The sequence below is a fragment of the Corvus moneduloides genome, chromosome 7, assembly GCF_009650955.1.
Source record: "Corvus moneduloides isolate bCorMon1 chromosome 7, bCorMon1.pri, whole genome shotgun sequence".
NCBI lineage: Eukaryota > Metazoa > Chordata > Aves > Passeriformes > Corvidae > Corvus > Corvus moneduloides.
Window position 1 is genome coordinate 33,109,804 of NC_045482.1, and position 27,380 is coordinate 33,137,183.

The 27,380-nt window shown below is 41.5% G+C and overlaps 2 protein-coding genes across 9 annotated transcripts in view; one reads left to right on the plus strand and one right to left on the minus strand.

The window, feature by feature from the left end:
* Window positions 1–293: 293 nt before the first annotated feature.
* Window positions 294–23,257, plus strand: RAB3GAP1 (RAB3 GTPase activating protein catalytic subunit 1). 3 transcript variants are annotated; one of them, XM_032113695.1, is made up of 25 exons: window positions 295–689; window positions 790–845; window positions 1,698–1,773; window positions 2,991–3,123; window positions 3,355–3,433; window positions 4,091–4,210; window positions 5,448–5,613; window positions 5,714–5,813; window positions 8,209–8,290; window positions 8,773–8,841; window positions 9,604–9,677; window positions 10,385–10,477; window positions 11,932–12,101; window positions 12,426–12,524; window positions 12,843–13,015; window positions 13,941–13,995; window positions 14,253–14,618; window positions 15,654–15,791; window positions 17,033–17,260; window positions 17,725–17,821; window positions 17,907–18,010; window positions 18,120–18,235; window positions 19,175–19,277; window positions 20,770–20,790; window positions 22,104–23,257. In XM_032113695.1, the coding sequence occupies exons 1-25, from the start codon at window positions 672–674 to the stop codon at window positions 22,338–22,340; spliced, it is 2,973 nt and encodes a 990-aa protein (XP_031969586.1). In that variant the 5' UTR covers window positions 295–671; the 3' UTR covers window positions 22,341–23,257. The 3 variants fall into 3 exon arrangements, with proteins under 3 accessions (XP_031969588.1, XP_031969586.1, XP_031969587.1); XM_032113696.1 differs by lacking the exon at window positions 20,770–20,790 and having other exon boundaries at window positions 300–689; XM_032113697.1 differs by lacking the exons at window positions 18,120–18,235; window positions 19,175–19,277; window positions 20,770–20,790; window positions 22,104–23,257 and having other exon boundaries at window positions 294–689; window positions 17,725–17,808; window positions 17,907–18,001.
* Window positions 23,258–24,109: 852 nt separating this feature from the next.
* The window catches only part of ZRANB3 (zinc finger RANBP2-type containing 3), a 42,489-nt gene continuing 39,218 nt past the window's right edge, over window positions 24,110–27,380 (minus strand). For 4 of the 6 annotated variants that reach the window (XM_032113690.1, XM_032113689.1, XM_032113691.1 and 1 more), the window contains 4 exons: window positions 27,019–27,153; window positions 25,803–26,196; window positions 25,247–25,378; window positions 24,110–24,925 (listed from right to left, as the gene is read on the minus strand). In XM_032113690.1, the coding sequence (XP_031969581.1) occupies window positions 24,827–24,925; window positions 25,247–25,378; window positions 25,803–26,196; window positions 27,019–27,153 (760 nt within the window). In that variant the 3' untranslated portion in view covers window positions 24,110–24,826. Of the gene's footprint in view, window positions 24,926–25,246; window positions 25,438–25,802; window positions 26,197–27,018; window positions 27,154–27,380 lie in introns of those variants that run through there. The other 2 variants (XM_032113693.1, XM_032113694.1) reach the window with 2 other exon arrangements.

The window sequence follows — 27,380 nt, forward strand, 5'->3', positions numbered from 1 at the left end:
TACTCAGTTCCCTCATTTCAACGCTCTCACGAATATTTGTAATCTCCTTTCTAGCCGCAGATTTTAAGGCTATTTCCTCTTCTTTTTTAAGTAATAGAGTGTGCTAAGGGACGAGACGGGATAAAGAGGTAGAGTGGGGCTCAAGCTGAGTTAAAAGGGCGTTTAAGGGAGCTGCTTTGCTGGATGCCAGAGGGATTTGTCGCCGTCCCCCGCGTGATACAAGCGAGGGGGAAGGCTTTGGATTAGGCGGGACACCAGTCCTGGGGGAGACCTCAGCCCCCGGCTGGCTGACAAGGGCTGTGTTACTCGTACATCTGAGGGAGCCCGTCTCGGCTGATCCTGATGGAGCCGGAGAATCTGTGGGAGCAGCCCGCGCCTCAGCTTCGCGCCGTTGTGAAGCGACTGCGCCCGTGAGCGTCTCCGTGAGGGGCTGCAGCCAGCCGGGAAGGAGGGATGCGGGGCAGGGAGCCCGGGGAGGCGGGAGCTGGGCTGTGCGTGAGCCCCGCCGGGACGAGCCATGAGGGGAACCCAAGCGGCGCGGAGGAGCCGGACCGTGAGGGAGCCCAGGAGGAAGGGGCTGCGAGGGAGGTCCAGGCTTTGAGGAGGCACCGCCCTCCACCACGTTCCCGGCAGCCTCCGCCGCTGTGGGGGGGGGCCAGCAGGAGCGGAAGATGGCGGCGGACAGTGAAGTGAGTGCCCCGCTCCTCTCTTTCTTTCCCTGTTCCCCGACTGTCCCGCTCTCTCCTCCTGCTCTCTCCGCTCACCGCCTCTCCCCCTCTCTCCCCGTAGCCCGAGTCGGAGGTGTTTGAGATCACGGACTTCACCACCGCCTCCGAGTGGGAGAGGTAGGTGCTGGCGCGCCCCTCGCTCAGCGCGGGGTGACGCGGGGGCTCCGCCGAGCCCGGCCCGGCCGCTCCTGCCGGGGACAGCCGGACCCTGCGGCACGGCCGGTGCCTCCAGCCGGGAGCACCCGGAGCCTTTTCCCGGCTGCTCCGCGTTAGGCTCAGGCTGCGGCCGAGGAGCGGGTTAAGAGGCTCTAGTCGAGCTGTTTCTGAACTTAGTGAAAGGTCTGGTTTAATACCTGTTTGCAAGGGATTAGAATATACATTCAGAAGGCTTATGTGTTTTCTAAGTAGCTGTCTGATTATTAAGACAGCCATCTCGTAGCTGAAGCTTTTAAAAGTTGGCAGAACAATGTACAAAGAAATTTAAGGTGAAGAACGCTCTTGCATTGTGAATGTATTATTTTCTAAGTGCTTTTTCCAGTGGTGGTGTTTATGACAGGAGACAAGAAATTTAAAGTGCTGCGCTTTAAATCTGAACTTAGTGTATAATTTTGTCGCAAATGCTTATTTATCTGTGAACAGTGAAACAGGAGTTAAATGTTATATGCTGAAATACCAGAAAAATAAAAAGGTGAGATTCTTAAAACAGTCAAAAGATGCTCATAGTAGTTGCTAAAAGTTAACTGTCATATGAAGTTTCAGCATAGGAGGACTGTTTTATTTGTACAAGGAAGCAATTGTTCTGGCTTTAGTGTGATACTTGTTGTGGGGTTTTTTTGTTTGATTGATCTTTAGGGTTTTTAAGGGATTCCACAGTGCAGTAGGAAAACATATTGCCTGCTTTTATGTAACTGAATTATAATACAAGTTTAATGTTTAGCAAATATTAATGCCTTTCTCCCTCCCTAACAGATTTATTTCAAAAATAGAAGAAGTATTGAATGACTGGAAACTTATTGGGGTTTCTTCAGGCAGGCCCCTAGAGAAGGTCAGTTACTGCTTCTGAATTTTCCTGTAGCATTTGAATTGCTAATTAGTAATACAATAATGCACACATGTATTTCATCTATTACTGTTTTCTTAGGTGTGACAGATAATGACTTTATTGGGGAATTTCACCTGTCGAAGTGTCAATTTGACAGATAGTTGCTGTAAATTCTTTGGTGGCCCATCTGCCAAACAGGCTGTTTCCTTGACAAAGGTGCATCTTCACACAGGGCTGATTTTTTTTATTTTCAGTTTGAATCTGGAAACGTGCTTGAAGCTGCTCTAAATACTTAAGGAATCTTTTTGTCCTGTCTTGTGCCTTTGTCGCGCCTCTCCTACAGGCTGAGGTTTGCACAGTGCTACTTGTGACTCAGAGTGTCTCATAGATGGGAGAGATTTTTTTCAGAGTCTAATTAGAGCCTTTGTGATGCTTTCTCAGTCCTGTGAAATGCAGAGGAAATTGCTGAGCTCTTCTGCATAGTAATGCAGATAAATTCAGCTGGTTTGTATGGAATGGCTGCTGTGTTTCCAGAGGAATTTTATTGCTTTTCATTCTAGTCAGGTAGAGAGTATTTAGAATAAAAACTCATGTTATCTAATGAACTGTAAGTTAGCTGTCCCTATATTCCTACGTTTTCTTTTCTAGACCAGAGCTCTCTTCTTAACACCCTTTAAGATCAAAGGGTTGACCAAGTTGCTTTGTTTTAGTAAGAGCAGTGATGCTGATTTTCTTAGATGTTCCCATGCTGTATTTTTGTTAAAACATTAATTATCCTTACAGATGTTTTGTAAGTTATAGATAAAAATAATCATTTGTTAGTGAAAGTAAATATCAAGGTAATATTTGCACAGAATGGTTTAGATACAGATAAAATCCCAGGTGGGAAACTGCTGTCTCTGGGCAAAGCTGAGGGTGCATATGCTTCAGATGTGTAGTTGCAAATGGGAGGATGCAAATCTTTACTACCATACAGTTCTGAAGACTGCAAGATGATATTTGCTCTTTGGAATGAACACGATTATTGGCAACATGGATTTTAGCATCCAGCTACCTTTATAATGAAGAGCTTTGAGGATTGCTTTTGAAATTAAATCATGCTTAGCTATTAGGCAGTAGAAATACATGAATAAACATTATTGATCATGTAGGCAATATACTTTTAAAGACTAATGAATGTTAACGTAAATTTATGGGATAATTTCTTTTTTTATACGCAGGGTGTATTCACCACAGGAACATGGGAAGAGAAATCGGATGAAATTTCATTTGCAGACTTCAAATTCTCGGTAACCCATCATTATCTTGTACAAGAACTCAGTGACAAAGATGGGAAAGAAGAGTTGGGAGAAGGTACCTGATATTTTCCTTCCACGGCTGTAAGGATAATGACAAAAGACAGTGTCAGAATGTGGAGTCCACAGAGTGCTGATTTGTGTCTGTGTGAGAGTTTCTGAGGTCTGATGAGCGTGATCTGACATTTCTGCTTTTAGCTTGCTTTGCATTCACACAGTGCTAATACAAGCCAGTTGTAAGTGAGCTGGATGTGGTGGTACATTGATTATGTATCAATTTTTGTCACAGATGCCCTTCCTCTGCCAATGCAGGACTTGCTGTGCATGAACAATGACTTTCCTCCTCGAGCCCACTGTCTGGTGAGATGGTATGTGTGTTCCTTTCATCTCTACTGCAAATGAGCATAACAATCGGAAAATCTGGCACAGTCAGTTACATATTTCTTTTTCAATTCAAAGTTAAAACTTAAGTAAAATGATTCTTTGTACTGGACACAAGAAAAGAGTGCAAAAAAAGCCCACCATAGCAGGCCTGTCCTTACTTGGGTAAACGACTTGTCTCAACTTCATATTTAAGCTTTTATATATGTAATATTTAGGTGCATTCTTAAAAGGGAAAGCTGCACCACCTTAAGAAACAGCAACTACATTCTTAGTAATGCAGATTTTGAGCACATAATAGCATTGGTTCTAGAGAGATTGGTTTTGTGTATAAACATTTTCAGTCATTATTAATATAAACTGGAAGAACTCAGGACTGCTAGACCTGGAAGTCCTCCCAGTCAAACACATTACTGTGTTGGAATGCTATTAAGCTCAGGTAGTTTGTGATTTCAGGATCTGCAGCGTTCCATGCCCACTCAGTTCTTGACCTCTCTAAAAAAAGGGGTACTTGGGTCAAATTAACAGATTCCACAATCTGTTGGTGATGATTAGGTTCTCCAGGTCACAATATTTTTTAAAAATCGTATTTCAGCTGGCATGCCAGAGACTAGAAATGTGCTTTTTTCTCTTTGTCTCTCAAGGTATGGCTTACGTGAGTTTGTGGTTATTGCTCCGGCTGCAAATAACGATGCCGTTGTTAGTGAATCCAAGTGTAACCTTTTGCTGAGTTCCATTTCCATTGCACTGGGCAACACTGGCTGGTAGGTGAAAGCATAAACCTATTTACATGTCCCAGTAAAACTCTAGCATACTGCATTTGTGAGGAAAAAGTATTAAACTGTTAGCAAGACACATTGTGCCAGTTTGGGCAAATTTGGAAATATATCCTGTGAGAGAAGGCAGGTTACAACCACCCCTCCCCCCACCAGGTTCAGGAAAAAAGAAATTTCCCTCGAAGGAAAGTGAAAGAGAGAAAAACTATTTATTTAACAAACACACCAGAAGAGGATAATAATGCTAAATAATAAAACCTCTCACTCTGCTGAGAGAAACCTGGGGAAATTTCAGAGTCTTTCCATAGGTAGCCTCTCTCCTCCCTCCTCGGAGCTGGGACAGGGTGGGCCCACCTCCGGGCCTTGGTGGAGAACTCTCCAGATGTGTTCTGATGTTGAAACAGCCCAAAAAAAGAAGAAGGGAAAAAAACCCCAAAGTCCCAGGAAAGCAAAGTTCAACTCTGTCTCTCTCTGGAGAAAAAGGGCCCGAAAGCCAGCTGAGAAAGAAAGCAAGCCGGGTGCTTCCTCCCGCTCCCACCGCTGCTGTTAGAAGCAAGAGGAGTCTGTATCTCTGTGTCCTTGAAACATGAAAACAAACTGCAAACTGCTTTGAAGAGTTTGCTCTGTTTTTTCTCTCCCCCCTCTCAGGCTCAGTTTAAAGGCATAGAAAGGCACAAAATTAATTTCTGGGCATAGGGCAGCAATATGGGATACATATCATAAAGTCACCCCAAGACACACATTCAGAGGTTTTTTGAATTTGCACTGTAATACTGTTAGAGAAGGATTGAAAAAAATCCCCATGTATAAAGATTGAATCAATGTTTTTATTTTCATTATTGTTTAAAAACCTTACAGGCCTTTAAAGCTGCTAGAAGTTGTTGGAATAATTGGTAATTGATAAAACACCACTTTTGCAAGAGGGTTTCTTCCCTATGTGTAGTAACAATAGCTTCTTAATCTTCCTCAAAAATTATATAGACTACGAATGAGGTAAGTGAAGTCTTGGATAGGGTTGTGACTGACTTGACAATTTGTTAGGAATTCTGTTTAATGATGACATTAACAGTATTTTTCTTTGATACCTATTAAGTGTTTTAAAGTGTGTTCCTCTAAGAGAAAGTATGTTCTAAAGGGTGAAATTATGTTGAAATTATGCTAGAATGTTCAGCTAGTTTTAGAGACTACAAGACAGCAGGACATTTTAAGTACTCCTTTTTTATAGTCAGGTGCCACTGTTTGTGCAAATCCATCAGAAGTGGCGCCGGATGTACGTGGGGGAGTGCCAGGGCCCAGGCGTTCGCACCGACTTCGAGATGGTTCATCTGCGCAAGGTGCCGAGCCAGTACACCCATTTATCAGGGCTGCTGGACATCTTCAAAACCAAGATTGTAAGTGTAAAACTGGTGTTATATAGAATTTATGTTCGAGCCCTAGAGTGTTTGAGAGGATTTACTCTTTACACTGAATTTGTTCTCTGATATTTTGAAGGGCTGCCCTTTAACACCCCTGCCTCCGGTTAGCATGGCTATTCGCCTTACATATGTGCTTCAGGACTGGCAGCAGTACTTCTGGCCACAGCAGCCACCAGGTAGGAGACTTGTGTCCTCAGAATAACTTGTTTTCAGATAAACAGTCAGTGCTAAAGAAAGTGTTTGTGTGTCTTGCCAGAAGAATTAAAATATTTTCTGCATTACTAGGAAAGTAATGTCAGTCCAATACCACTCTGTATGATGGGAGAGCCAGCTTAAAGCTGCTCTCAAGTTGTCTGTGGCTCATGGCTGGGACAGGTGTTTTGGGGAGGCCTGTGCCTGGAAACATGAGGGTTAGTCAACATTTAGAAATATAGTGATGTTTCTAAAATGGTGGTATCTATTTGGAGTGAGAAGGTTGACTGACCATGAATCTGAGAACTCTGCCCAGAATTTCTTAGGGAAATGCTTGGATTCAGGTTCTAGTAGACGCTAATACTTTGTGGGAGTATTTGTCAATTATTTCCATGAACTACCTTATTTTGATACTTCACTATTTAAATGTATTAACAGTGGGAAAAGCAGAAAATATTACATGGACCTCACTTGAGGTAAAGGTTTGGATTTTTATTGTTGCTGACACAGTACTAAATTTAATGCAGGAAGAATTTCTGAACAAGTCTTTTGTTCTAGTAGCCTTGCATGAAAGAAAAAAGGGTGGGAAATAATATGTAGTCTTAAATTTAAAGTATTTAGAACAGACTTGATAAGTTTATGCCATAGCAATGCTGTTTAGGAAAAACGAGTAGTTACTCATTTGGTACTCTCAAAATGATCTCTCATATTGTTGCTTGATAGTGACACTGTCCTCCTTGAGGACAAATCAAAATCAAGGTTTTGTTTTTAACAGACCTATTTCTATACAAGTAGTAGCAGAAAATAAATGATAAACTTATCAAAGGTAAACAAACCCGTAGGAAAAAGGTAGATATTAGTTCCTCCTTAACATCCATTTTATTAATGATGTGATGTTTTAGGTACAAGGTGGAGGAGCAGGTAAAATGCCCAAGTTATTTTCTTGACTTGGTAGTAGTTTTACATAACAAGCTTGAAGTATTTAGGGTACGTTTGGAGACACAGAACTTCTGTGGCCTTGGTCTGGTTATCTAATTGTTTGGCTTTCCTTTGCTTAAAATTAAGTACACTAATCAAAATCCTACGTTTTGAAGAAGTATGCAGTGAGGGTGAGTCTGTGTGCTCTGTAGCTAAGGAATGTATGTTGAACATATATTTAAAGAGAGTCCTGCTTTTTAGAGAAAGAAGATCAGTGCTGTTTTAAATGATAGTTCCTCTTTTACCTAAAGAACTTGGGAAATGAATTCCACAGATTTCATCTTTTTATTGTTTCTGTAGACACAAATTCTGTTTTCTGTAGTCTCTCTCTGCCTTGCCATAGTTATTCACTAAGTCAGGATCCCTGGTTTGTCATGGATGAATTGTATCACTCTGGTCATATTTCTTGATTTGAGCAGTTTGAATAACTTCTACTCCTTTAGAGCATTCTGGCTAAGGGAGCCAGTGTCAAAGTGTGTTGCAGAAACTGTAAATGGACAGTATCAGTTTTACTGCTGTTGGTACGTGCAATTGTGGATTTATGTTCCCTGGGAAGAACTAGGCCCGTAACTTATATACCATCACTCAATTAGCTCTTCTCAAAGAAAACCAAAGAATTTAAATGTCTTTTTTCTTCTCTGAAGAAGCAATTGTGTAGTTAAGTTATCCAGATACTTTATCTGTGCTAATACCTCACTTGTTTTGTTTGTAAATGGTTTGCCAGATGCAGTTAAAATTGCAGATCAGATGCTATAACAGCATTATTATAATGGCATTACAATACATTATTATTATTATCCACTTCAATTTTTGTTCAGTGGAGGCTGTCTGTTTTTGATTTATGTATTTGAAGGATATGACATGGGAAGTTCCTCAGGATGCTGGGAGGTGTCTTTATAAGTATCTGGGATTACATGGAATCTCCAAGATCTTTTGATTAAGTCCTCTTTTGATAAAACTGTAAACCTTTTAAAAGTAGTTATTTTTTCACTCTGCAGAGTTGTTCTGCCAGAATCTTCCTTTTCTGCTTAGAACTGATTTCCTGCCGAAGTATTTTTGTGGCACTTTTGTGTCTGTTCTTGTATCAACCTTGAATCTTTAGGGCTGTCTTCATAGCTATCATCACTGCCTGTATGAAGGGAATAACCTTCCCTCAACATGAATTACAATAATTTTATCTGTCCCTCTGAATGTCCTGTTTCATGATTACTTCCCAGTTTCTCTTGGAAGCAATTACTTTGACTTTATGTTAGGATTGTGTTTTCCTGGCTCAGTTACCTAAACTGCTCAGCTATTGTCTGGTCATCCTACATGTTACAGTCTTTGCTGTGAAATGAAGATGATATGCTGCTTCAAATGTTCCATAAATTCTAGATGGAAAACATGTTGATTTTTCTCCAGATATAGATGCTCTAGTTGGGGGAGAAGTTGGGGGCCTGGAATTTGGGAAGTTACCATTTGGTGCCTGTGAAGATCCTATTAGGTAAGAGAAGAGTTCAGGAAACTGTTTTATAACTTCCTTAATGGAGGACTTAAAGGTGTGTTATTTTAATCTTAGCTTTGCCTACCTACTACTTAGCATGTCCAACAGATTTTTAATTATTCAAGTACAGCAGAAACATCTGTGAAGGGTAATGGTTTAATAGCAAATAAGACCATTTGCAAAATTGTCTAATGATATTCATAGTTCAAGCTCTTATGTCTTCTACTGTAAACTTCTGCAGTACCCCATTCATCTCTGAAATTATTATGTTTAAATATACCTCAAGATAAACCTTAAAAACGATGTGCTTTTGTTCAAGGGTTGGACTTGCTCTCATGTATGCAGTGAGAAAACTTACTGGAGAGCAAAATACATAGAGGGAATCAAATAGGAGCTATCACAAATACCTTTTAAAATATGAACTGTGATGGAGAGAACACTTTCTGCTAGCACTGAAAGACTGAAATCTTGTTTTGTTTCAGTGAACTGCATTTAGCTACAACATGGCCTCACCTTGCAGAAGGGATAATTGTTGACAATGATGTTTATTCGTAAGTATCTTGTCTTAGTTGCAAATATCTACAAATGTGCTTTTTTTGTTCGCTACTGCATTTTAGTGTCATCTCAAACACTGTGTGGCTTTGCATGTGAAAAAGAACCCATTCTGAGGAATGTTAATGTCAGCTGATAGAACATCTCATTTGGAAAAAATTTTCTGAAATGCATTTCTGTGTGAGAAAATATTATTGTGTTGTAATCTCAGCAGAACACGAACCCCTGTTTTTGAGCATATTCTCATGTCAGACTTGAAAATTTTGTGTATCGCATATTTCTTGGTAAAGATGATAGTGGAGGATGTAAGGTAAAAAGAATTCACTGCTTGACATCCCCCTCCCAAAAACTATCATCTAGGTTTTCTGCTAAAGAGGAAGAAGTGTGTACTGATACTTTAAACAATAAACCCCATTGTTTTTTTTCCTTCTTTCTTAATGCAGAAATGAGTTTTCAAGATTAATACACTTTAAAGGAAGACAGGTCTAACTGAATTGTTCTCATGTGTTTCTTGTTCATGTCATGCACGTACATGAGAACACGGACTCTTACTTGCATTTCAGTGTTTGTCATGTTCTCCTGTGTAATGTGGTGCCCATTGTGGCTTCCATGATCTCACTGGTTATGACATGACATTTATTGAGAGTTTGATACTCATCTTTTGAATACTTATACTGGCATTTGGTTTTCTTTTTTTTTCCTTGTAATTTTTTCTTTTCTTTTTTTCTTTTTCTCTTTTTTAAATTTTTTTTTTCCCCAAGTGACCTGGACCCTCTTCAAGCACCCCAGTGGTCTGTGAGAGTCAGAAAAGCAGATAACCCTCAGTGTCTATTGGGTAAGAGATCAGAATTTCCTGTCTTCTCTTGCAGCTTTTAGACAAAAACTACTAAGTCATGATATTAGAGTTTAATTGTTGATTACCTGATGGCCTCTGTTTCCTCACTCCCCTTATTTTTTTGAGTGGACAGTATTTTGGGCTTCTTTTTCAAGAACACAAGCTTTGCAAATACTTAAGTTTCTGTTGTAGTTTACTCTGTGTCTGGGTACGGTGAAATTCATTGCTGTTGTTATTTCACCAGGTTCCAGAGATGAAGAATTTTCTCTGTGTTCTAAGAAACTTTAGATTTACTAGAATCTTCCCATTTTATTGTGTTCTGCATGTATCCATCTCCTTAGTTCAATCAACCTGTCTGACAGGGAGGATTAGCACTTCTGGAGAGCTGTGCTCTCTTGTCTGTCCCTGCCTTTAAGCCTGTGGGGAAGAGGGCTTTAGAACTTTCCAAGTTTCATCTGCTTTGGGTGAAGAAGTGGATTAAACTGCAGACAGAGCTGTGCTCTGGAGAGATGGCCCAGAGCTGCCTGGGTGTGCATTCACCTAAACTTTAATTGTGTGGTTTAAGATATTTGTGCTTCAGAACGAATTACCAGATGTTCTTTCAGATGAAAAGATAAAAATTACTGTCCTTGGGGCATAATTTGGAGTGTTGGCTCATTGTTCAGTGAGATTTTTGGCTGAGTTCAGAAGCTTTGTTCCTCATACAGGTGACTTCCTTACTGAATTCTTCAAGCTTTGCCGTCGGAAGGAGTCAACTGATGAGATACTTGGAAGGCCTGCATTTGAGGAGGAAGGAAGAGGTAAAACTAAAATCCAGTTGATTTTTGTTATTTGTATTTAATTGGTTTGTGTTATTTTACCTTCCCTGTACCCTTATCTTGACTTCAGATTGGTGTTTATAACTCTTGCACATTCTCTGTAATACTCCTGGGAATTTTCTGGCCAGGGCTACGTGGTGAAATTTCTCATGAATTCTAGACAAGTTTAGCATCCAGAGGGGCAATTGCCTCTGTTATAGTTGGGGCTGTTTCTTTTTACAGGAATATAAAAGCTTAAAATTTTACTAGAATGTACAAGAGTTGGTTTTGAGGACGCATCAGATCTATCTGTATAGCTTTATGTATTTTTAGTTTTTTCGATTTTTTTCTCCTTTTTGATGTACTCTCTAGTACATATTTAACAACCAGTTTAGACAGCCTTTAGTCTGTTTGAAAGGCTTTGCTCTCATCTTCTCCATTTTAAGGAAAAAAACAATGAAAACTCCCCAAATTATCTGACCAACAAGTCAGACTTTATCCCAACCATATAAATACTGCCATCTTTTTGATGTCTGTCCCTCTCTTTTGCTTTTCTTGCTGTATATAGTGAACCTTCACCTCCTTGCTGCTGCTTGTCACCTCTTCTTCCCTCCAAATATAGCCTGTATCAATGTATTTTCCTTGGTTATACTTGATCTTAGTTTTGAAGGAGCTTGCTAGAGAGCTTAAAAAGGTGTTAGACTGAGAAGTGTGTGTGTATTACTCATAGTGCTTTACATGCAGTTTCTTTAGCCATTCTTAGCTCTAGTTTTCCTGAAGTGTTTGCCAGGATGAGCTTTTTCAGGCTGCTGCTAATTATTCACTTATATCTAATTATTCACTTATAGTTGTCTGCTCTCCTTATAACAGTATTAATTCAGTTTATTGTAAGAGACAATCTAAAGTTCACCAGCAGCAACTCTGAAAAAACCCCAGTTTTTTGATTTGAGAAATTTCCCTGAGGACTCTAAAACAGAATTGTGCTTACACTCTATGAGGTCAGTGATTAATACAGGATTTATTTAAGATTTATCTAAAGCTTTAGCATATGCTTGAGCAGTCTTTGTTACCTGCAGTGTGTTTATTTATATGATGTAAGAACAAGGTTTAAACACTGAGTCTTCAGCAGGCTTTTGGGATACTCTGTTGGTAACTCCACAGTAGCAGTGCTACTACAGCAGGTAGCAGGCACTGTCTGCAGCCAGCTCAGTCTACACTTTATTTGGTGAACTAAATCAAGGACAGTCTGTGACTCATTTGTGACCTCCTTTTGCTGCTTGTATTTGCCAAGAACCGTGAATGTCAGGCATGGTACCTGCCAGATGAGGTGTAGCTCTGGTTCACAAGGGTTAAAGTTCAATACAAAGTAAATAGGCTGTGAATAAGACAGGTGAACTTTTAAAGAGACATGGTCTAGTGTTTGATTTTGTTCTGATTGCTTTTCTTTCATTTGCTAGAGGTTGCTGATATCACCCACGCGCTGTCGAAGCTCACAGAGCCAGCACCAGTCCCAATCCCCAAATTATCAGTGACAAACATGGTTCACAGTGCCAAGAAAAAGATCCGCAAGCACAGAGGTGTGGATGAGTCTCCTTTGAACAATGACGTGCTGAACACCATTCTCCTGGTGAGTGAGCTGTCCATGCACATGGGGTTCTTCAGAGAGCACATGGACTTCATGCTGCCACTGATGCATTTGGTTTATAGCCTGTGGCAGATTTAAAGATAATCTGATGTCAGTTCCAGTATTTGAACTGCATTTATCAGCTTCTTGAGACAGCCCGAGTTGTTACAAGTCTGTGTACTGTAAGTGAGCTAAAACTGATCTCTGAACTCTGCCAACAGTTTTAATTATACGGAGTGCTGGTATGAAGCCAGCAGTAGGTTTATGGAGAAAGTGGGAAAAGCAGGAAAACCGTACTGATGGAAGGTTAATGTTTTTTTCTTCAAGTTCTTATTTCCTGATGCTGCTGACAAACTCGCAGATGGGTTTGAAAACAGAGCCAGCACTTCAGCAGGAAACAATCCTCCTCCAGAGAATGAAGATTATGTAAGTTTTGCTGAGTGACACAAGAGAAAGCAATTTTGAGAGTGTGTTCATAAAGACTTTGCTGTGCTTGCCCTACATCTTGTAATATGTAACTTTTTGAAAGAGGAATTTATCTTTGTGGAATCTCTAGGCAGAAATAGTGATGATTTTCATTTCCTTGTAATTCCTTTTTTCTTCCAAAGACTGTAGTTTCTGGTATCTTTTAAGCTTAAAATGTTGCTTAACTGCTTCCACTGGCAAACAGGAAAGAGATCACATGATTTTGGAAAAAAATGCCATTTTTTCTGTATTTCTTGCTTTCTTTTATTTCTTCCCTAGAATCTCTTCAGTCAGTTTAAGTCTGCTCCATCTGACAGTCTGACATACAAATTAGCTTTATGCCTTTGTATGATAAACTTCTACCATGGAGGAGTCAAAGGAGTGGCACATCTTTGGCAAGAGTTTGTGCTGGAAATGCGTTACAGATGGGAGAACAACTACCTTATTCCAGGGTAAGATTTGTTGTTCTTGTTGCTCCTTTGTCAAAGAAAATGTTCTTTGTTCCAGGAACTGAGTGAGGTCACTGTGACTTTGAAACAGACAGTTTTGGAGGGTTTTTAATTGCAAATGCTGTCTCTGTTTTTATTAGCCTGCTTCCTTAAGGCAAAAAAGGGCAGGGAGTAGGGAAAAGCATCTGTGTCCTCCTTTGAAAACTACAAGATGCCTGGGGAAGCTCAGTTTGGAGATTCACTCCACTGTGTGAGTGAGGGTGGGGGGAAAAAAGTTAATGTGGTGTAGTTTCACCTTTCTTCTAAGGACGCTTTTCCAAGTTCCTGCTGGTGCAATGGCCTTTGCAGATATTCCAGCCCTTCCAGGTTATGTCTGCTGCAGCAGAGTTTGTGGCAGACCAAACCAAGGGCTCTCTCAAGATGAGGTAGAGCAATAGGATACCCTACTTTTAGGGTTGCGCTATTTTGGTTGGGGTTTGGGGTTTTCTGTTAATGTGACAGACTGGTCATTTAATCACTAGTTTGTACTTTAAAATGGTTACACTAGCAGATAAAATAGAAGCTGAAATATATAGCAGTCACTCCACTGTATCATTGCAGTTTTAAAAGTACAGTCAAAGATGCTTAATTCATGTTTGAAAGCAGTTACTTTTTCAACTTCCAGTTGGAAAACTGACCAGGAAATGCAGGGTGTTTCACACTAGTGTGAGTGATCTCTGAGCTCCTGAAATGACTCCTGGGAAATGCATGTAATTTAAATTCTGGGCTTGTCTGCTGAGACAATAGAAGAGTAGTATAGTTGAAATGGTGGGAGTGGGTTCAGTGTGGGTATTTGTCACTCTTTTAGATTTCATGTGATTTAAGACCACATGTGTGTGAAAGATTTAACTTTATAATTGATAATGGTTACACTTCTACCTTTTGTTAGATTAGCTAATGGCTCTCCAGATCTGAGATGTTGTTTACTGCATCAGAAACTTCAGGTAAATATCCCAAATTTAAGAATGATTTTTCTCTTAAGGAAACTGTCAAAATTACAGCAATTACTAGCTAAATATATTGTTGTTGTAGATTTATTTTTGCTTGTATTTTTTGGGTGTGGAATTAATTTTTGAGAAAATTTTTGTTATGGCAACAAGGTCAGTGGAATTGTTTTTCTGTGACTGCAAGTTTTTCTGTATGATTGTCTCCATAAGGGATATCGCTAAACAATTTTTTTTCTGTTCCTTTAACTTGTTAGATGTTAAATTGTTGCATTGAAAGGAAGAAAGCAAGAGATGAGGGGAAAAGGGGGAGCGTGTCTGATCGTTCACCTGGTGGTGCTTCTGGTGATGGTGCAAAAGGAGGAGACCACTCTGGAGATAACCCTGACAAAGAAAAAGAATTTGGCAAGTCTTGGGAGTCGTGGAGTGACAGTGAAGAGGAATATTTTGAATGTCTCAGTGACACAGAAGATCTTAAAGGAAATGGACAGGAAAATGGCAAGAAAGGAGCAAAAGAAGGCAGCAAAGAAGCTGTAAACTTAAAACCAGAAGGTCGTCTGCATCCACATGGAAAACTGATGCTGCTACATCCAGGAGAGCCTCTCTACGTTCCGATAACACAGGTGAGGCAGCAGGAGCCGAGCCAGATGTGCAATAGAATACACAGAATGTGGCTCATACCTAGGATTGTGAAACTGCCAATAGCTTGCAGGTTACAGCCTTGTCTGTTGCTAAAATTGCTGAGTGTCCTTGACCTAAGACCTCGTTTTTAATTTTTAAAACTTAATGAGGCTACTAATTCCACATGGTCTTTGTTTTACTTGAGAGTTTGGTTGAGTTTGGGGTTCTTTTTATTTCCAGTTCTTGAGGCATCTTCCATCCCCTCCTTACTTTCTTTCCTATAAAACAGGAACTGCTGTGGTCCTTCCACCACAGAGATTTCTGCCTGACTTTGCACAGTACTGGATCAGTTTTGCTGCTGTATTTGCGTTTTTTATAATTTCTCAGCTTGCATCTAAAAGGCCATAGTCATCAGTTTTGGTGCCATTTTCTAAAGCAGGTTTATCATCAAACAACTAGAAATGTTACCTGACATCAACAGGCTTTCCTCCAGAGTGACTAGGGATGAAATAGGAAGTGGTGCTGTCACAGAAAGTAGTTTGAAATCAGCTATGCACAAAGAATGCAGTGGTTTTCATTCTCCTGAGAGAAATTATTTCTAATTAATGTTGCTTTGCTTGGGTAAAACATATGAGCAGAGAGTAGTCAGGCAAAGTGTTCTCAATTAATTATGTGCTGACAGTATCAACAGCAAAAATTCTGCATTGCTTTGGGTAGATTTTCATCCATCTCAGCAAAATTGTACCAGTCAAACATCTCCTGTATTTTGCTTGGATTTTGGCATTTTAACGACATATCCTTATATTGTTACTTCATTCTCAGGTTATTTTCTGTTTAGTTTCTCTTTGTTAGTGTTCTCTTCAGATGCACAACTTGAGGCTGAACTGCTAAAGCAGTAGAAAGTTGTGATAATTTCCTTTGAGTACAAATGAAGCAGAATGAACTTGTGGTGAGAGGGAGCTTCCTGCTCCTTCTCCCTTGCTAAGGGCTGCGTCCAGGAGAGGCTGTTTGTAACCCTGTGTGTTCCCATGTCCCAGGAGCCAGCCCCCATGACTGAGGACCTGCTGGAGGAGCAGTCGGAGGTGCTGGCAAAGCTGGGGACGTCCGCAGAGGGCGCTCACCTGCGGGCACGCATGCAGAGCGCCTGCCTGCTCTCAGACATGGAGTCCTTCAAGGTAGCACTGCTTGGACACTTCTGGGAGAGTAGATTGCTTTCTTCTTAATTAAACCATCTCTCTTGCTTGTGTTGGACACTTCTGAAGGTTTCTAAGTTGGTTTTTTTTTTTCCACAAAACAGCTTCCAATTAGTTTCAAGTTGAAAATAAAAATGTACTGGTAAAACTCTTGGCACATTTCAAAATCTATGACGATGTGGTCTGTTATGCTGTAACATCCCAGTAAGCTTACACAATGTCTGTGGGAAGGGAAAAAACACATCAAACATACAGTTGATCAGTTGTGAATTAAAGCAGCTCTTCCAGGTTGGGACTGGACTAGCTGTGGTTTTTGGTAATTTGTTCCATTTCTTGTCTGAGCTCTGCAGAGGGAGCTAAGAGCACATCCACTGCTGTCATCACAGGAGCTCAACACTAAAAAGATTGGAGATTCTGTAATAGCTATAAGTATCTTTTTGATTATTGCAGTGTTTATGGTAAAAGGATATAATGTGCTGTACAGTTAGAGTATTTATAATGGTAATCAGTTTATTAACAGTGACTCATGGCATATGAGGTATATGTAGAAGTTTTATTTATATGGTGCAAGAAATCTGAAATCTCAAAGTAAAACTACAGAACCATAATTTGAAGCACAAGTATACTCTTCGTAGGTACCTCAGATGGAAAACTGGGATTCCTTTTATGTTCTGGACCTATGGATGTAGTTAACTGTAGTGATATTGCATCTACAAAAAATGAAGTTATTTTTGTTTGGGGAAGATTTTTAAAGTTCCTTTTTAAAAGAGGAAGAAAAGGGGAATTCTATCACTGGAGTGTTAAAAGATGGAAAGTTAGTGTCAGTGCTGAAAACATACTTAGGCAGCCCAGTGATTCTTTCAGTCTTTAATGGGATAAGCTTAGTGAAAATTCCTATTTATTGCATGTGTCAGGTGCCAGGTAGAATCTTAACAGCCTAATTTAGAGCTTGCCTGAAATAACTGGTGAATGTGTATTTTGTGGGTGATGAGAAGGTATTTTTTTTTTGTTGCTGATGATGTGGGTTTTACCCCTTGCCACTGTCTTGGTTTATGCCTTATTCCCTCTGTCCTGCTGTACAGTTTGGTGACTGTGGACAGAAGAATTCCCTGAGTTTTCTTATTCTGTGCTCTACCCACTAAACCATATTGCCCTCCTACCCAGGCTGTCATGTGTCCATAGGATTTTCCAGGAACAGTTTTTCTGTCCTCTCCTCCCTGTAGGCAGCTAATCCTGGCTGTTGTCTGGAGGATTTTGTGAGGTGGTACTCGCCTCGGGACTACATCGAGGAGGAGGTGGTTGATGAGAAGGGGAATAAAGTCATTAAGGGCGAGCTGAGTGCCCGGATGAAGATTCCCAGCAACATGTGGGTGGAAGCCTGGGAGACGGCAAAGCCAGTCCCGGCACGGAGGCAGAAGAGGCTCTTCGATGACACCAGGGAGGCTGAGAAGGTGAAAGCTCTGGGCTGGTGCCAGTCTGGGCTGTGATGCTCCCTGCAGCCCTTCCTTCTTCCCCTTGCAGCATTTAAACACTGACAGATCCTTGCACTGTGTTTTTGGAGTTACTGAACTGTTTCGTGCATGGCTTAGGGTTGACTGGAAATTCTTGCTGCTGTACAGGAGGGTGTTTGAAGTACCTAAAAGTACCGAATGTTACTTTAGGTATTTCTTTGAATTATTCGACTTATTCTTCGAATAAACCAGATTTTTACCTGCATATGTGCTAGGAACATTTTTGTTTCCTAATACAGTTATTTTTAGTTTCATTCTAACCTGTTGGGAGGATTCATGTAAAACTGCCTCTCAAGTCCTGTCTTACAGTGGTGTTCCATTCTTGTGAATTAATCTTTCCTAGTTAATCTTATCTTTGGGAAGTAGTTTTGATCACTAAAATACTAAATTTTCTAATGTTGCAGGTGCTTCATTACCTCGCAGTTCAGAAACCGGCTGACCTTGCAAGGCATCTTCTGCCTTGCATCATCCATGCAGCTGTACTCAAGGTAAAGGATGAAGGTAAATAATGTTTAATGAATTACTAAGATCTGTAAGGGGGAACAGTGCTGCAATAATTACAACTTTGTTTCTTTCCTTACAATAGAAGCACTAGAAGATATATCTTCAGTTAAGAAGATTATAAAGCAGATAATATCCCATTCCAGCAAAGTGCTACGTTTCCCCAGTCCAGAGGACAAGAAGTTGGAAGTAAGGTTTTTGGAGTGGCTGTGGCTGAAAACCTGATAGACTTTTGCACTGTTCATGGGAATGTTAAAAGGACAACTTTTTAATTTTCTCTTTTATTAAACTCTTTCAGGAAATCATCGCTCAGATTATGAGTGTGGAAGCCATCATTGCCAGGGCAAGATCTCTCAAAGCAAAATTTGGGGTAGAGAAATGTGAAAATGAAGAGGAGAAAGAAGATCTACAAAGGTGACTGGTTTTTTTTCAATTCTTATTTTTCACTGTGTTGTTTTGTTTTTCCTCTGATGCTCTTGTTTGTGCTTTCAAAACTTAGGACTGATAGAAATGGTGACAATAAAGAAATACTTAGGAATCATATTTGGGTATCCCTGTCACTGGACTATCTAGAGATGATGTGTGTGGGTACCCTCAGTGCTCCTCCAGTTAAGCATCTCTTTGGAAACATTTGATCCACATTTTTTTAATAGAATTTGGTTTTATCTTGACAATACTGGGGACTAACTTTTTTTTTTTTTGTGTGTATATAAAAAGTATATTTGATGAACTCTGTTACCATAGCAGTAAAATTAGGACTAGAAATTTAGTATTTTCTATAAATATTATGGAATGAAATAGCCCCTTCCACGGTTGTTTTCTTGTCTCCTTACTGATGTGAAACATACCACTGAGGAGCTCTGAATGGGAAGTGACAAGGCATGCTGCCTTGCATCACTACCTGCTGTCAGATTATTTACTTGCTGCTCAAGGTGACTAATATGTTATAAAACCCAAGTTAACTTCTTGCTGCTGTGCTGGGAGGGAGAGATGACATTCGTGCAGTACATGTTGGGAGTTCAGAGATGCGGTGTCTGACCAAAGCAATGTCTTTGTGCTAAAGAAAATTGTCACATTGTGAATACTTCTGCATGGCCAACACCATGGAGGCTTTCATGCTGATTTTATACATCTGCTTTAGGAGCCTGGGTTCCATTCTTAGGTAATTGAGAGGAGAATTTTTTCCGTAAACTTTCAGAATAGAGAACCAAGAGAATCTGCCAGTTCTCACCCCAAGCAAATGATCCTTGGTGAAGGCCTTGGCACAGGAAGCAGCTCTAGGTTTAGATCAGCACACTTGATCTGGCTGAGGTTTAAACATCCCTTTTCCTTTTCAATCATTTGTTCCATCAGATTTGTAAACAGTCTCCTGGAGCAGCCAGAAGTGTCAGTTGTTGGTGCAGGAAGAGGACCTGCTGGCAGCATCATTCACAAGCTCTTTGTGAATGCTCAGAGGGTAAGAGAGAGCTCTGGGTCGCTCTGCAGACACTTCTGATTTAACCAGAATGAGGCAATGAGTTATCATATGGTGCCAGTGTATTTTGTCTGCATATCTGCATGTATTGTCATAAGTGTGCTTGAGGTGTTTTCTGTGATGTTCAACATGATTTTGGCAATAACAGAACCTTGCAAGACCAAAGAAGAGTGAGTGAGCTGGGATGTTAAGCAATTGAAGCCAGCTAGGTAGATAGAGGTGTCAGTAATGCTTGATGTACTTGAAATGGTAACGTCAGTAATGCTGTTGTGGCACAAATTTCTGCCTTATCTCAGCAAGATCAAGTGTTGATTGTTTGACATAGAAATGTAGAGAAACTGGTCATAATATTACCTGTTATGGTGTAACTTCTTAAACTGAGGCTTATGCTTGGAATACTTGAGATTTCTTCTGTGGAAACCAGCATGCTTAGGAAGTTTCAGTTCTTTTTCAGTGGGACTCTACATTCAGTTTACCTATTGCCAGTGTTGCATCTGTTTTCTGGAGACCCTTGCCATCCTGATACTGATGTAAATGTTGCCTTTTTCTCTTAAGCACTTTTTGGAATAATTAGCTTGAAAGTATTGATTTCCAAACCTCATGGACTGCAGTCAGCCTTCAGTTTCTATCAGAATTACACCTGTTCATAGCATCAGATTTTCTAACTCAAATTTAACTACAGTGTTAATAATGAGGTAGCAGCCTGAAATCCCATTTGGAAATGATTGCTGGAAAAATGTTGTGATTGGGTGTTAAACACTTTAAAGGGATCGATGCTTTTGGAATAATCTTTATTTTGCAACTCAGCATAAAAAGGACCATTCTGAAAACAGACCGTGGTTATTCTGAGGAATGAAAATTGGGCCATTTCTTATATTCTTCCAGTCTCTAGGGAAAATGTGGTTGCAAATCTGAACCTGCCAACCAGCCACCCTCACAGACTCCCCTGTAAAGCCCAAGACTGTGCTGCATCTGCACATGTATGCACTTGCCTCTTTAGACAGAGGCAGTGTTTTCAAAACTGAGTAAGTTTCTAGCCCTAGGGTATGTGCAAATTTCTAGGGTTTTGTTTGTTTGAAACACCAGTAACTAAAGCAGGATTACAGGTATTCCCTACTAGTAGATGGTCAGTGTTAAGATTCTTAGTAGGACAGGAACCAACTTGCTACAAATCCCCCTTTCTGTTTAACCTGCCATGAGTTATTTCAGTAGAAATAACTCATGTTTGGTAAATAGAAGTGGAATGAATTCCTTGTTCATTACCTTTTCAACCTGGACTCCTCTGTGAGCTGTGTATAATGTGTTCTGTTCTTGAGTTTTCTCAGGAAAATTCTGATAGCCAGTGCATGTTCTTGGAAGTTGAGTGCATGATGTCTCTTAAACCTACAGTCTCCTCCTAACCTCTTGTAAGTCACCTCTGACTTGCCTTTGTTTCTGTCTTTCATCACTGGTTCTTTTCTCATCCCTTTCCAAGCTGACTGAATCTCCTGATGAGGTAACCAACTTTGTCCCTCCTTTCCCTCTCATCTTCTCTGCGTAGAGCTGAACCTTCTGGTAGATAGAGTGCAGCAGCCAGATTTAGTCTGTACTGGTGTTCACATGTTGAGCATAAAAATAACTTTGTGTTTCCAGAATGGTTTTTCTGCATTCACACTTTATTTTTAGAGCCTAATAACATGTAGTGAAAAGAGAGAGAAATGTTTAATTAAAAAAAACCCCAACAAACTAAAAAAGCCCTCTCAAAACTAAAAAACCCAACCAAAAAAAAATATTTCTTCAAAGGAGTATTGATGTTTTCTGATGCTGAAATATCTGGCCATGCCTTTATATTCTTCTCTGTTGCCACCACTTGTTTGTTTTTTTGGGGGGAAAGTAGTGATGGACAATTAGCTGGATGCTGCATCCCCAACACTAGTACTTCCTGAAGATACGGAACTTTTTGGACACAGATATTTGGAAAAGAAGCAGGGTAACTGTGTAAAGTGTAGCACAGGGAACGTCCTCTGTTGGTTTCCTCGAGCTGTTCTTGTGGGAACACGTGGTACTTGTCCCTGGTGGGTTCTGTGGCACAGCATGCAGATCCAAGCGGGGCTGGGTCCTCCTGCTCCTGGGAGAGGGTTGGGAGCAGAGGGGCAGCAGCGAGGGGCAGCCAGTGGCTTCTGCCACAGCTCAGTGACATTGCCAATGTAGAGTTGTACATGCTTGAATTAGGAAGGACCCTGTTAGGGTTTTGGTAGGGGTGTGTGTTTCCATAGGTATATGTAATTGAGGGAATGTTTATTTGGGCATGCCAACCCTTCTTCCAGTATCCAGGCATCAGCGTTGCTCCTGCCTAGCTCTGAGGCAATGAGCAGCCATGGGGCTTGTGCAGCGTCTCACTCGCTCTGCAGTGTGATTTCAGCAAGGCTCTCTGGCCATGAAAAGCCCATCCTGCAGCAGTGCTGGAGTCTGAAAAGGCAGGTGACTGTCAGGACTGCAGGAGTGGCACTGATGATTTTGAAAGGGAGGCTGCCTTGGCCTCCTGTAGCCAGAGGGAGCTGAGAAGGGGCCATTCCCTTCAGTCACAACCCTTGCTTCACACTGCCAAAACATCTAGGCAGAGCTTCACCATCCACACGAGGGTTCTTCCATCTGGTTATGTTCGCTTTATTTCCTAGCATCCCATTAATGCTTTGCTCTGTGTACACATAAAGCCTCTTGATGTGTTCCCCATTTATAATCTTCCTCTGTGCCTCTTGAGAACAGTTTTCTGAGTGCCAGTGTTAGGCAGCAGCCCGCCCTGTCACTGTCGCTGTGCTCTTGCCGCAGGTCCCCGCCGTGCCGCCGCTGGAGGAGGAGCTGCGGCGCTCGGGCTCGCAGGAGGAGCGCAGGCAGGGGGTGCAGTCGGAGTTCCCCCCGCCCACGGGCCGGGAGGTGATCCTGCGCACCTCCGTGCCCCGGCCCGCCCCCTACTCCAAGGCGCTGCCGCAGCGCATGTACAGCGTGCTGACCCGCGAGGATTTCCGGCTGGCGGGAGCCTTCTCGGCGGACACCACCTTCTTCTGACACGGCCCGCTCCTGCCGGGCCCTCCCGAGCGGCGGGGGACTCATCATTGCCGCGGGCAGGGAGCGCTGCGGAGGGACGGGCGTGCACTGCAGAGGGAGCGCTGCTGCCCTAGGACTTGGATTGGCCGCTGTGAGGGGTGGCTGTAGCAGCTCATCTCGGAGGTTTGGAAATGGCTTCAGGAATGGTTTCAAACTCTCTGTCCAAAGGGAGCATATTTTCCTTTTTTTGCATTAGCTTAATTATGGACCTGAATGGGCTGTGTGCAAATATTCATGTTGAAATTCATGCAGAATGTGCTGCTTTACACTTCAGGATCAGACTTTATCGAGTGACATTAGTCTACTTAAATTGCTATATATAAACATTAAGTAATTTATATTTATTACTAATCATAATCACAGAGCCCAGTATTTTTTGGTTAATCACTGTTTCAAGTACTTCTAAAATATCCTTATTTTTATTTAAAGTGTACAGTTGACTCTCTAGTTCATGCTAAGCTCTCCTGGCATTGGTTGTCCAAACAGATCTCATCACTTCTCCCAGACAGAACTAAGTGGACAGTGAGCCTGAGTGACAGCTGGCAGTGGATCACTGAGGGGTGGGGATACTTTATACCCTTCCCTGTGTGCAAGGGCCAAAGCTGTATGGAAATGACACCTGGGGCTGTTTCACTGTGAGCAACTCAGTGGTGTTTACAGAGGCCATTTGCCTGCACTCCCGGTCAGCGATGGGAGAGGAGGGGACAGCTCTGTCACCTCTGGCCCCTCACCCCACATGTGCCAATGTTGCTTTACAGTGACCTTCACCTGTTTGAATGAGAATCAGCAGAAGATCAGCGTTACTTTACAAATGTACAAACAGCTACAGTATTGTGGACATTACTCAATAAATACGAACTTGCTGTTGGCTCTCAGTATTCCTGTGCTTTTCCACACGCTCCTTGCATGCATTGAACCAGGAAGGACATTGTGACTACAGTGTGACTACAGTGAGTACAGAGTTGAGTTTTGCTATTAGTTGTAGGAGCCCAGGTGTTACTCTAAAACTTCTTTGAGGAGACAGGGATCAGACTCTTTTCCTCACATAAAGTTCTATGAAGTAGAAATACATTTTTCAGGATGAAGAAGAGTTAACTTTCTTCAGGGAAAATCTTGTCATTTGATTTCCAGGCTTTTTGTGTGTTACCTCACACAAATCTCTCTGGCAATAGGTAAGCAAGATAAAGACGCATGTAGCTGCTGTTTAACTGTGTGGCTTCTTTAAAAGAAATTATACCAGGCAATTCCTGATGAAGTAAAATTTAGGTTAAGCTTCTTCCCCAATACTCTTGGTTTCCTCCTCTAATGAAATCTTACACTGCAATGTGGACTCCTGTAAAGGCTGTATAAATTTGAACGTCTCTCTCACTTGATTATCAGGCTATTCCTACCTGGTCATTTGAACTGCTGGAGAGATAATTCCTTTATCCTACTCAGACACCACAAACATCATTAACACAGCTAAAGTCCTCTTAGTCTGACTGTAGAAAATGGTGCACTTACGCAACTACCTTGTCTTAAACAGACTTTTTCTCTGTTCAAGAGTTGTAACTTTAAGATCTTTCTCAGAAGGATAACTCACAAAGCTTTTCACCTTATTTTAACTAGCTGTAGTTGAAACTGCAGCCCTGCACTGTGATGGTGACGTGCTGTGTACAGCTCTGCTTTATGAGCTTACAACTGCCTTGCAGCATTCAAGGGGTGAGGAGAGACAGAGCATTAAAAAAAAATCACCAGGAGAAAGAACTGTATTTATTTAACTGTAAAGCAAGCCAGGTAAGCAGTACAAAATTACCAGCATCTCTGCAATCTCGTTAAGGAGAATTTGACTGTAGCATTTCCCAGGAACTGCCTTTGAGGACATAATTGCTAATATTTAATGTTTCCTATCCTGAGTAACATTTTAATACAAGCTGGTTTAAGTAAAAACAGAATTCAACTGACATCAGTTCTAAATGCCAAAGTCCTGTAAGTCAGGTCCATGGCAAGAGTCCGCCTTCAGTGGGTGAGCAGAATTAGAGGAGACAAATCACTCACTCCTGCTAGTTTTTTTCATAATTGCTGTATTTTATTCTGTGGTTTTGGTGTGTAAACAACAAAAAGAATTAAAACTAAGACATCTTCTTGGTCCATGATGTTCCCAATACAATTGAACCCTGTAACGCCACCAACAGTTTCAACAGAACTTCCTTAAATTCTTGCAGGCCTAACTACCCTGCAAGAGAAACCATAATTCCTCAAAATGGCATTAAAGTTATGCACAGAAATTCAGCTTTAAAGCAGGGCCATAAAAAACCATGATGATCAAGTACTTTGGATGCACTCTGACAATCACTGTTGCAAATGGTTTCTTCGGTTTAATTCCTTGATAGATTTCTGTTAAATCAGTGCAAAACTGTAACTATATTGGTTTCAGAGTTACAATGTACCTGAATGTATTGTGCATTTTACTTCTTCACCAAAAATTTGGTGATATCACAGCCATACTTTGTAGCTAAAGACTTTCTCTTCAGCTGGCTTCTTTCCTTGGCCTGTTTTGCAGTTCTCTGCAAAAGAGAGAGACAGGTCTGTTAATATTGATACTTGGCAACAGAAAGCATTAGCTCACAGTTAAGCTCCAGTCTAACTTTACAGTAGATAGCATAATAATAAACATTTGCATTTTAAGGCAACATTTTCCCAAATCCGAAGGAAACTGTCATATCAATAGTTTAATGCTGCCTTTCCACCTTGGCTGTATGGGAGGGAGAGGCTGTGAGCACCAGGGTTCTGCAGCAGGAGGGAACAGGGCTGAGGAGGAGCCTAAGTGCAGTTTCCCTCCGCTGTGGCCTGCGAGAGGCCTGGGATTCCCAGCTCCACACACTGACCTCCCTGTGGCAGGCTGTGCACAGGGTCTGAAGGTTCTCCAGGGAGCACTGTCCTCCTCCACTGTACACGGGCTGGATGTGGTCCACCTGCCAGAACTGCCCTTCCGCCGGGCTCCGGATCATCTCATTCAGCTGCAGCACACAAAGGACACGGCAGGGGTGAGACACTCCTCAACTACGTGGGCATCCTACTGGAGGAACAAGGAAATTCTGGGAAGTAGCTAGCTATAGTTTTCATCAAGATAAAGAAAGCCAGCCTTGGCATTTTTTAGTTACTCCCACTGCACAAAGTAACAGCTGTAAGTAGCTGACATACTTCCAACCCAGCCCTGGCTGTACATGTACCCCTACAGAATCAGAGCTCTCATGCCTGTGCCCATCAGTTAGAAGACAATGGGATTTAGTTAATTTGATTGTTCTTAAGGACTTCTTTTGTCTTGTTCTGTTGTTGGTGCTAGGTTACCTTTCTATCTTAAATCTGTAAGAACATTTTTGGCTGTCTTTGAACTCTCTGTACACAGACCAGATGTTACTGCTGAAACTCCAGAACCATCACCTGCCCAAGGGGAAGGTGAGACATCCAAGAAGTCTCCAGAAGCTGCTTCCTCTGGCTCCTGGGTGCATCCCTGATGCTGAGATAAAGCTCCTGGGCGTTGTGCTGGCAGCACTGGCACACCCCGTGCTCGATCTGGAACACCTTGGAGCGGAGGTAGCTCTGGCTGGAGCGGATGGAGAAGTCCTCCTGGCAGGCGTGGCAGCAGAAGCGCGTGTCCCAGGCACGGGCCGGGCAGCCGGGCTGGGGCTGCGCTGTTGGCTGCTGGCAGCTGAGACACAGCGGGGTCCCCTGGCTGTCCAGGGCCTGCAGATACCCTTTGGATAGGGAGGAGCCTCCGGGGTCAGTCTGCCCTGGAGGAAGGGCTGAGGGATCATTTCTAGTTTCTGAAAGCAGCCTGTTGACAGAATGAAATACAGCTGTGGGTAAAGGAGGTATTCAGCAGCCCAGTTCAAGAGGGGGTTTATGCACTGTGTATTTCCATTAGATATCTTTTATGTTCTGAAAAATCACTGTAGTTGTAATAATACCTTGCTCAGATTGACACCTGCATAGTGCAAATCCTTTACTTGGTTTACATTTCCATTTAAACAAAATTTGACAATATAACAAGGCAGATTTTTCTTCTGCACCTATTACTACACTCAATTATTAGCTGAAATAATGCTGTATTCATAAAGAAATGGCCACAGGCATGTACACATACGAAACTAAAATGTTTCAGCCCCCTCTTTAACAGAAGTAATAAAGGAAAGATCCTGGTTTCTCTACAATTTCCATGGCTGCCTATCAATTTCCTACCCAAAACAAAGTAGGATACACAGTGCTTGTTTAAGAAAGATTTTTCAAAGGGCAATTTCTGTTTGGAATTTTCACTTCATTGCTCCCTTTTTTAAAATTCTGAGGCAAAAGAGAAGCAAATTTTGTGTCCCCAATTTGATGTTGACCTCACAGGAGGGCTGAGCTAACATTCTTTTCTCTGAATCATGTAACTATTCTCTTGTTTTGCTTTAGTCCGACTCAGTTAATTAGCAGCTCTGTCAGCAGACAACAGATGAAATCTAAATTGTTGTAAGAATAAAACAGAGCTCATTAGCACTACAGCAAGTTTCTTATCTAACTACTGTACTTCAGCGAAGCAGACACAGCAAGTAATTTTAGTACCATAAAAAAAAAGTGGCAAAAGAACTTAATGCAGTAGGATGATTAATAAACCTACTTCGTGGATGGTTCAGTAGCAGCACCTCCTTTGTCCAGAGAAGCTCCCATCTCTTTGGAGATGAGGCGAACACTGCCCCCGCTGCTGCTGGCCTTGGAGAGCGAGGCTGCTGCCACATCCTCCCTGGTCACATACCTGAGAGTGACAAATCCTGTCAGCAAAGGGAACAATCTCCCTCCAACAACATCCACTCTGCGGTACAGCAAGATTGGGACAGCATATTCTCTTCAAACATTCCTCATTTTCTGGATGAGAAGTGAATAAAATTTGGGAAAATGTACTTTCATATACTTTTATACTAAATGAAGTATCTTTCTAAAACCAAATTCTTAACCGGCAAACACGTAACTTGGTTTGTGTAT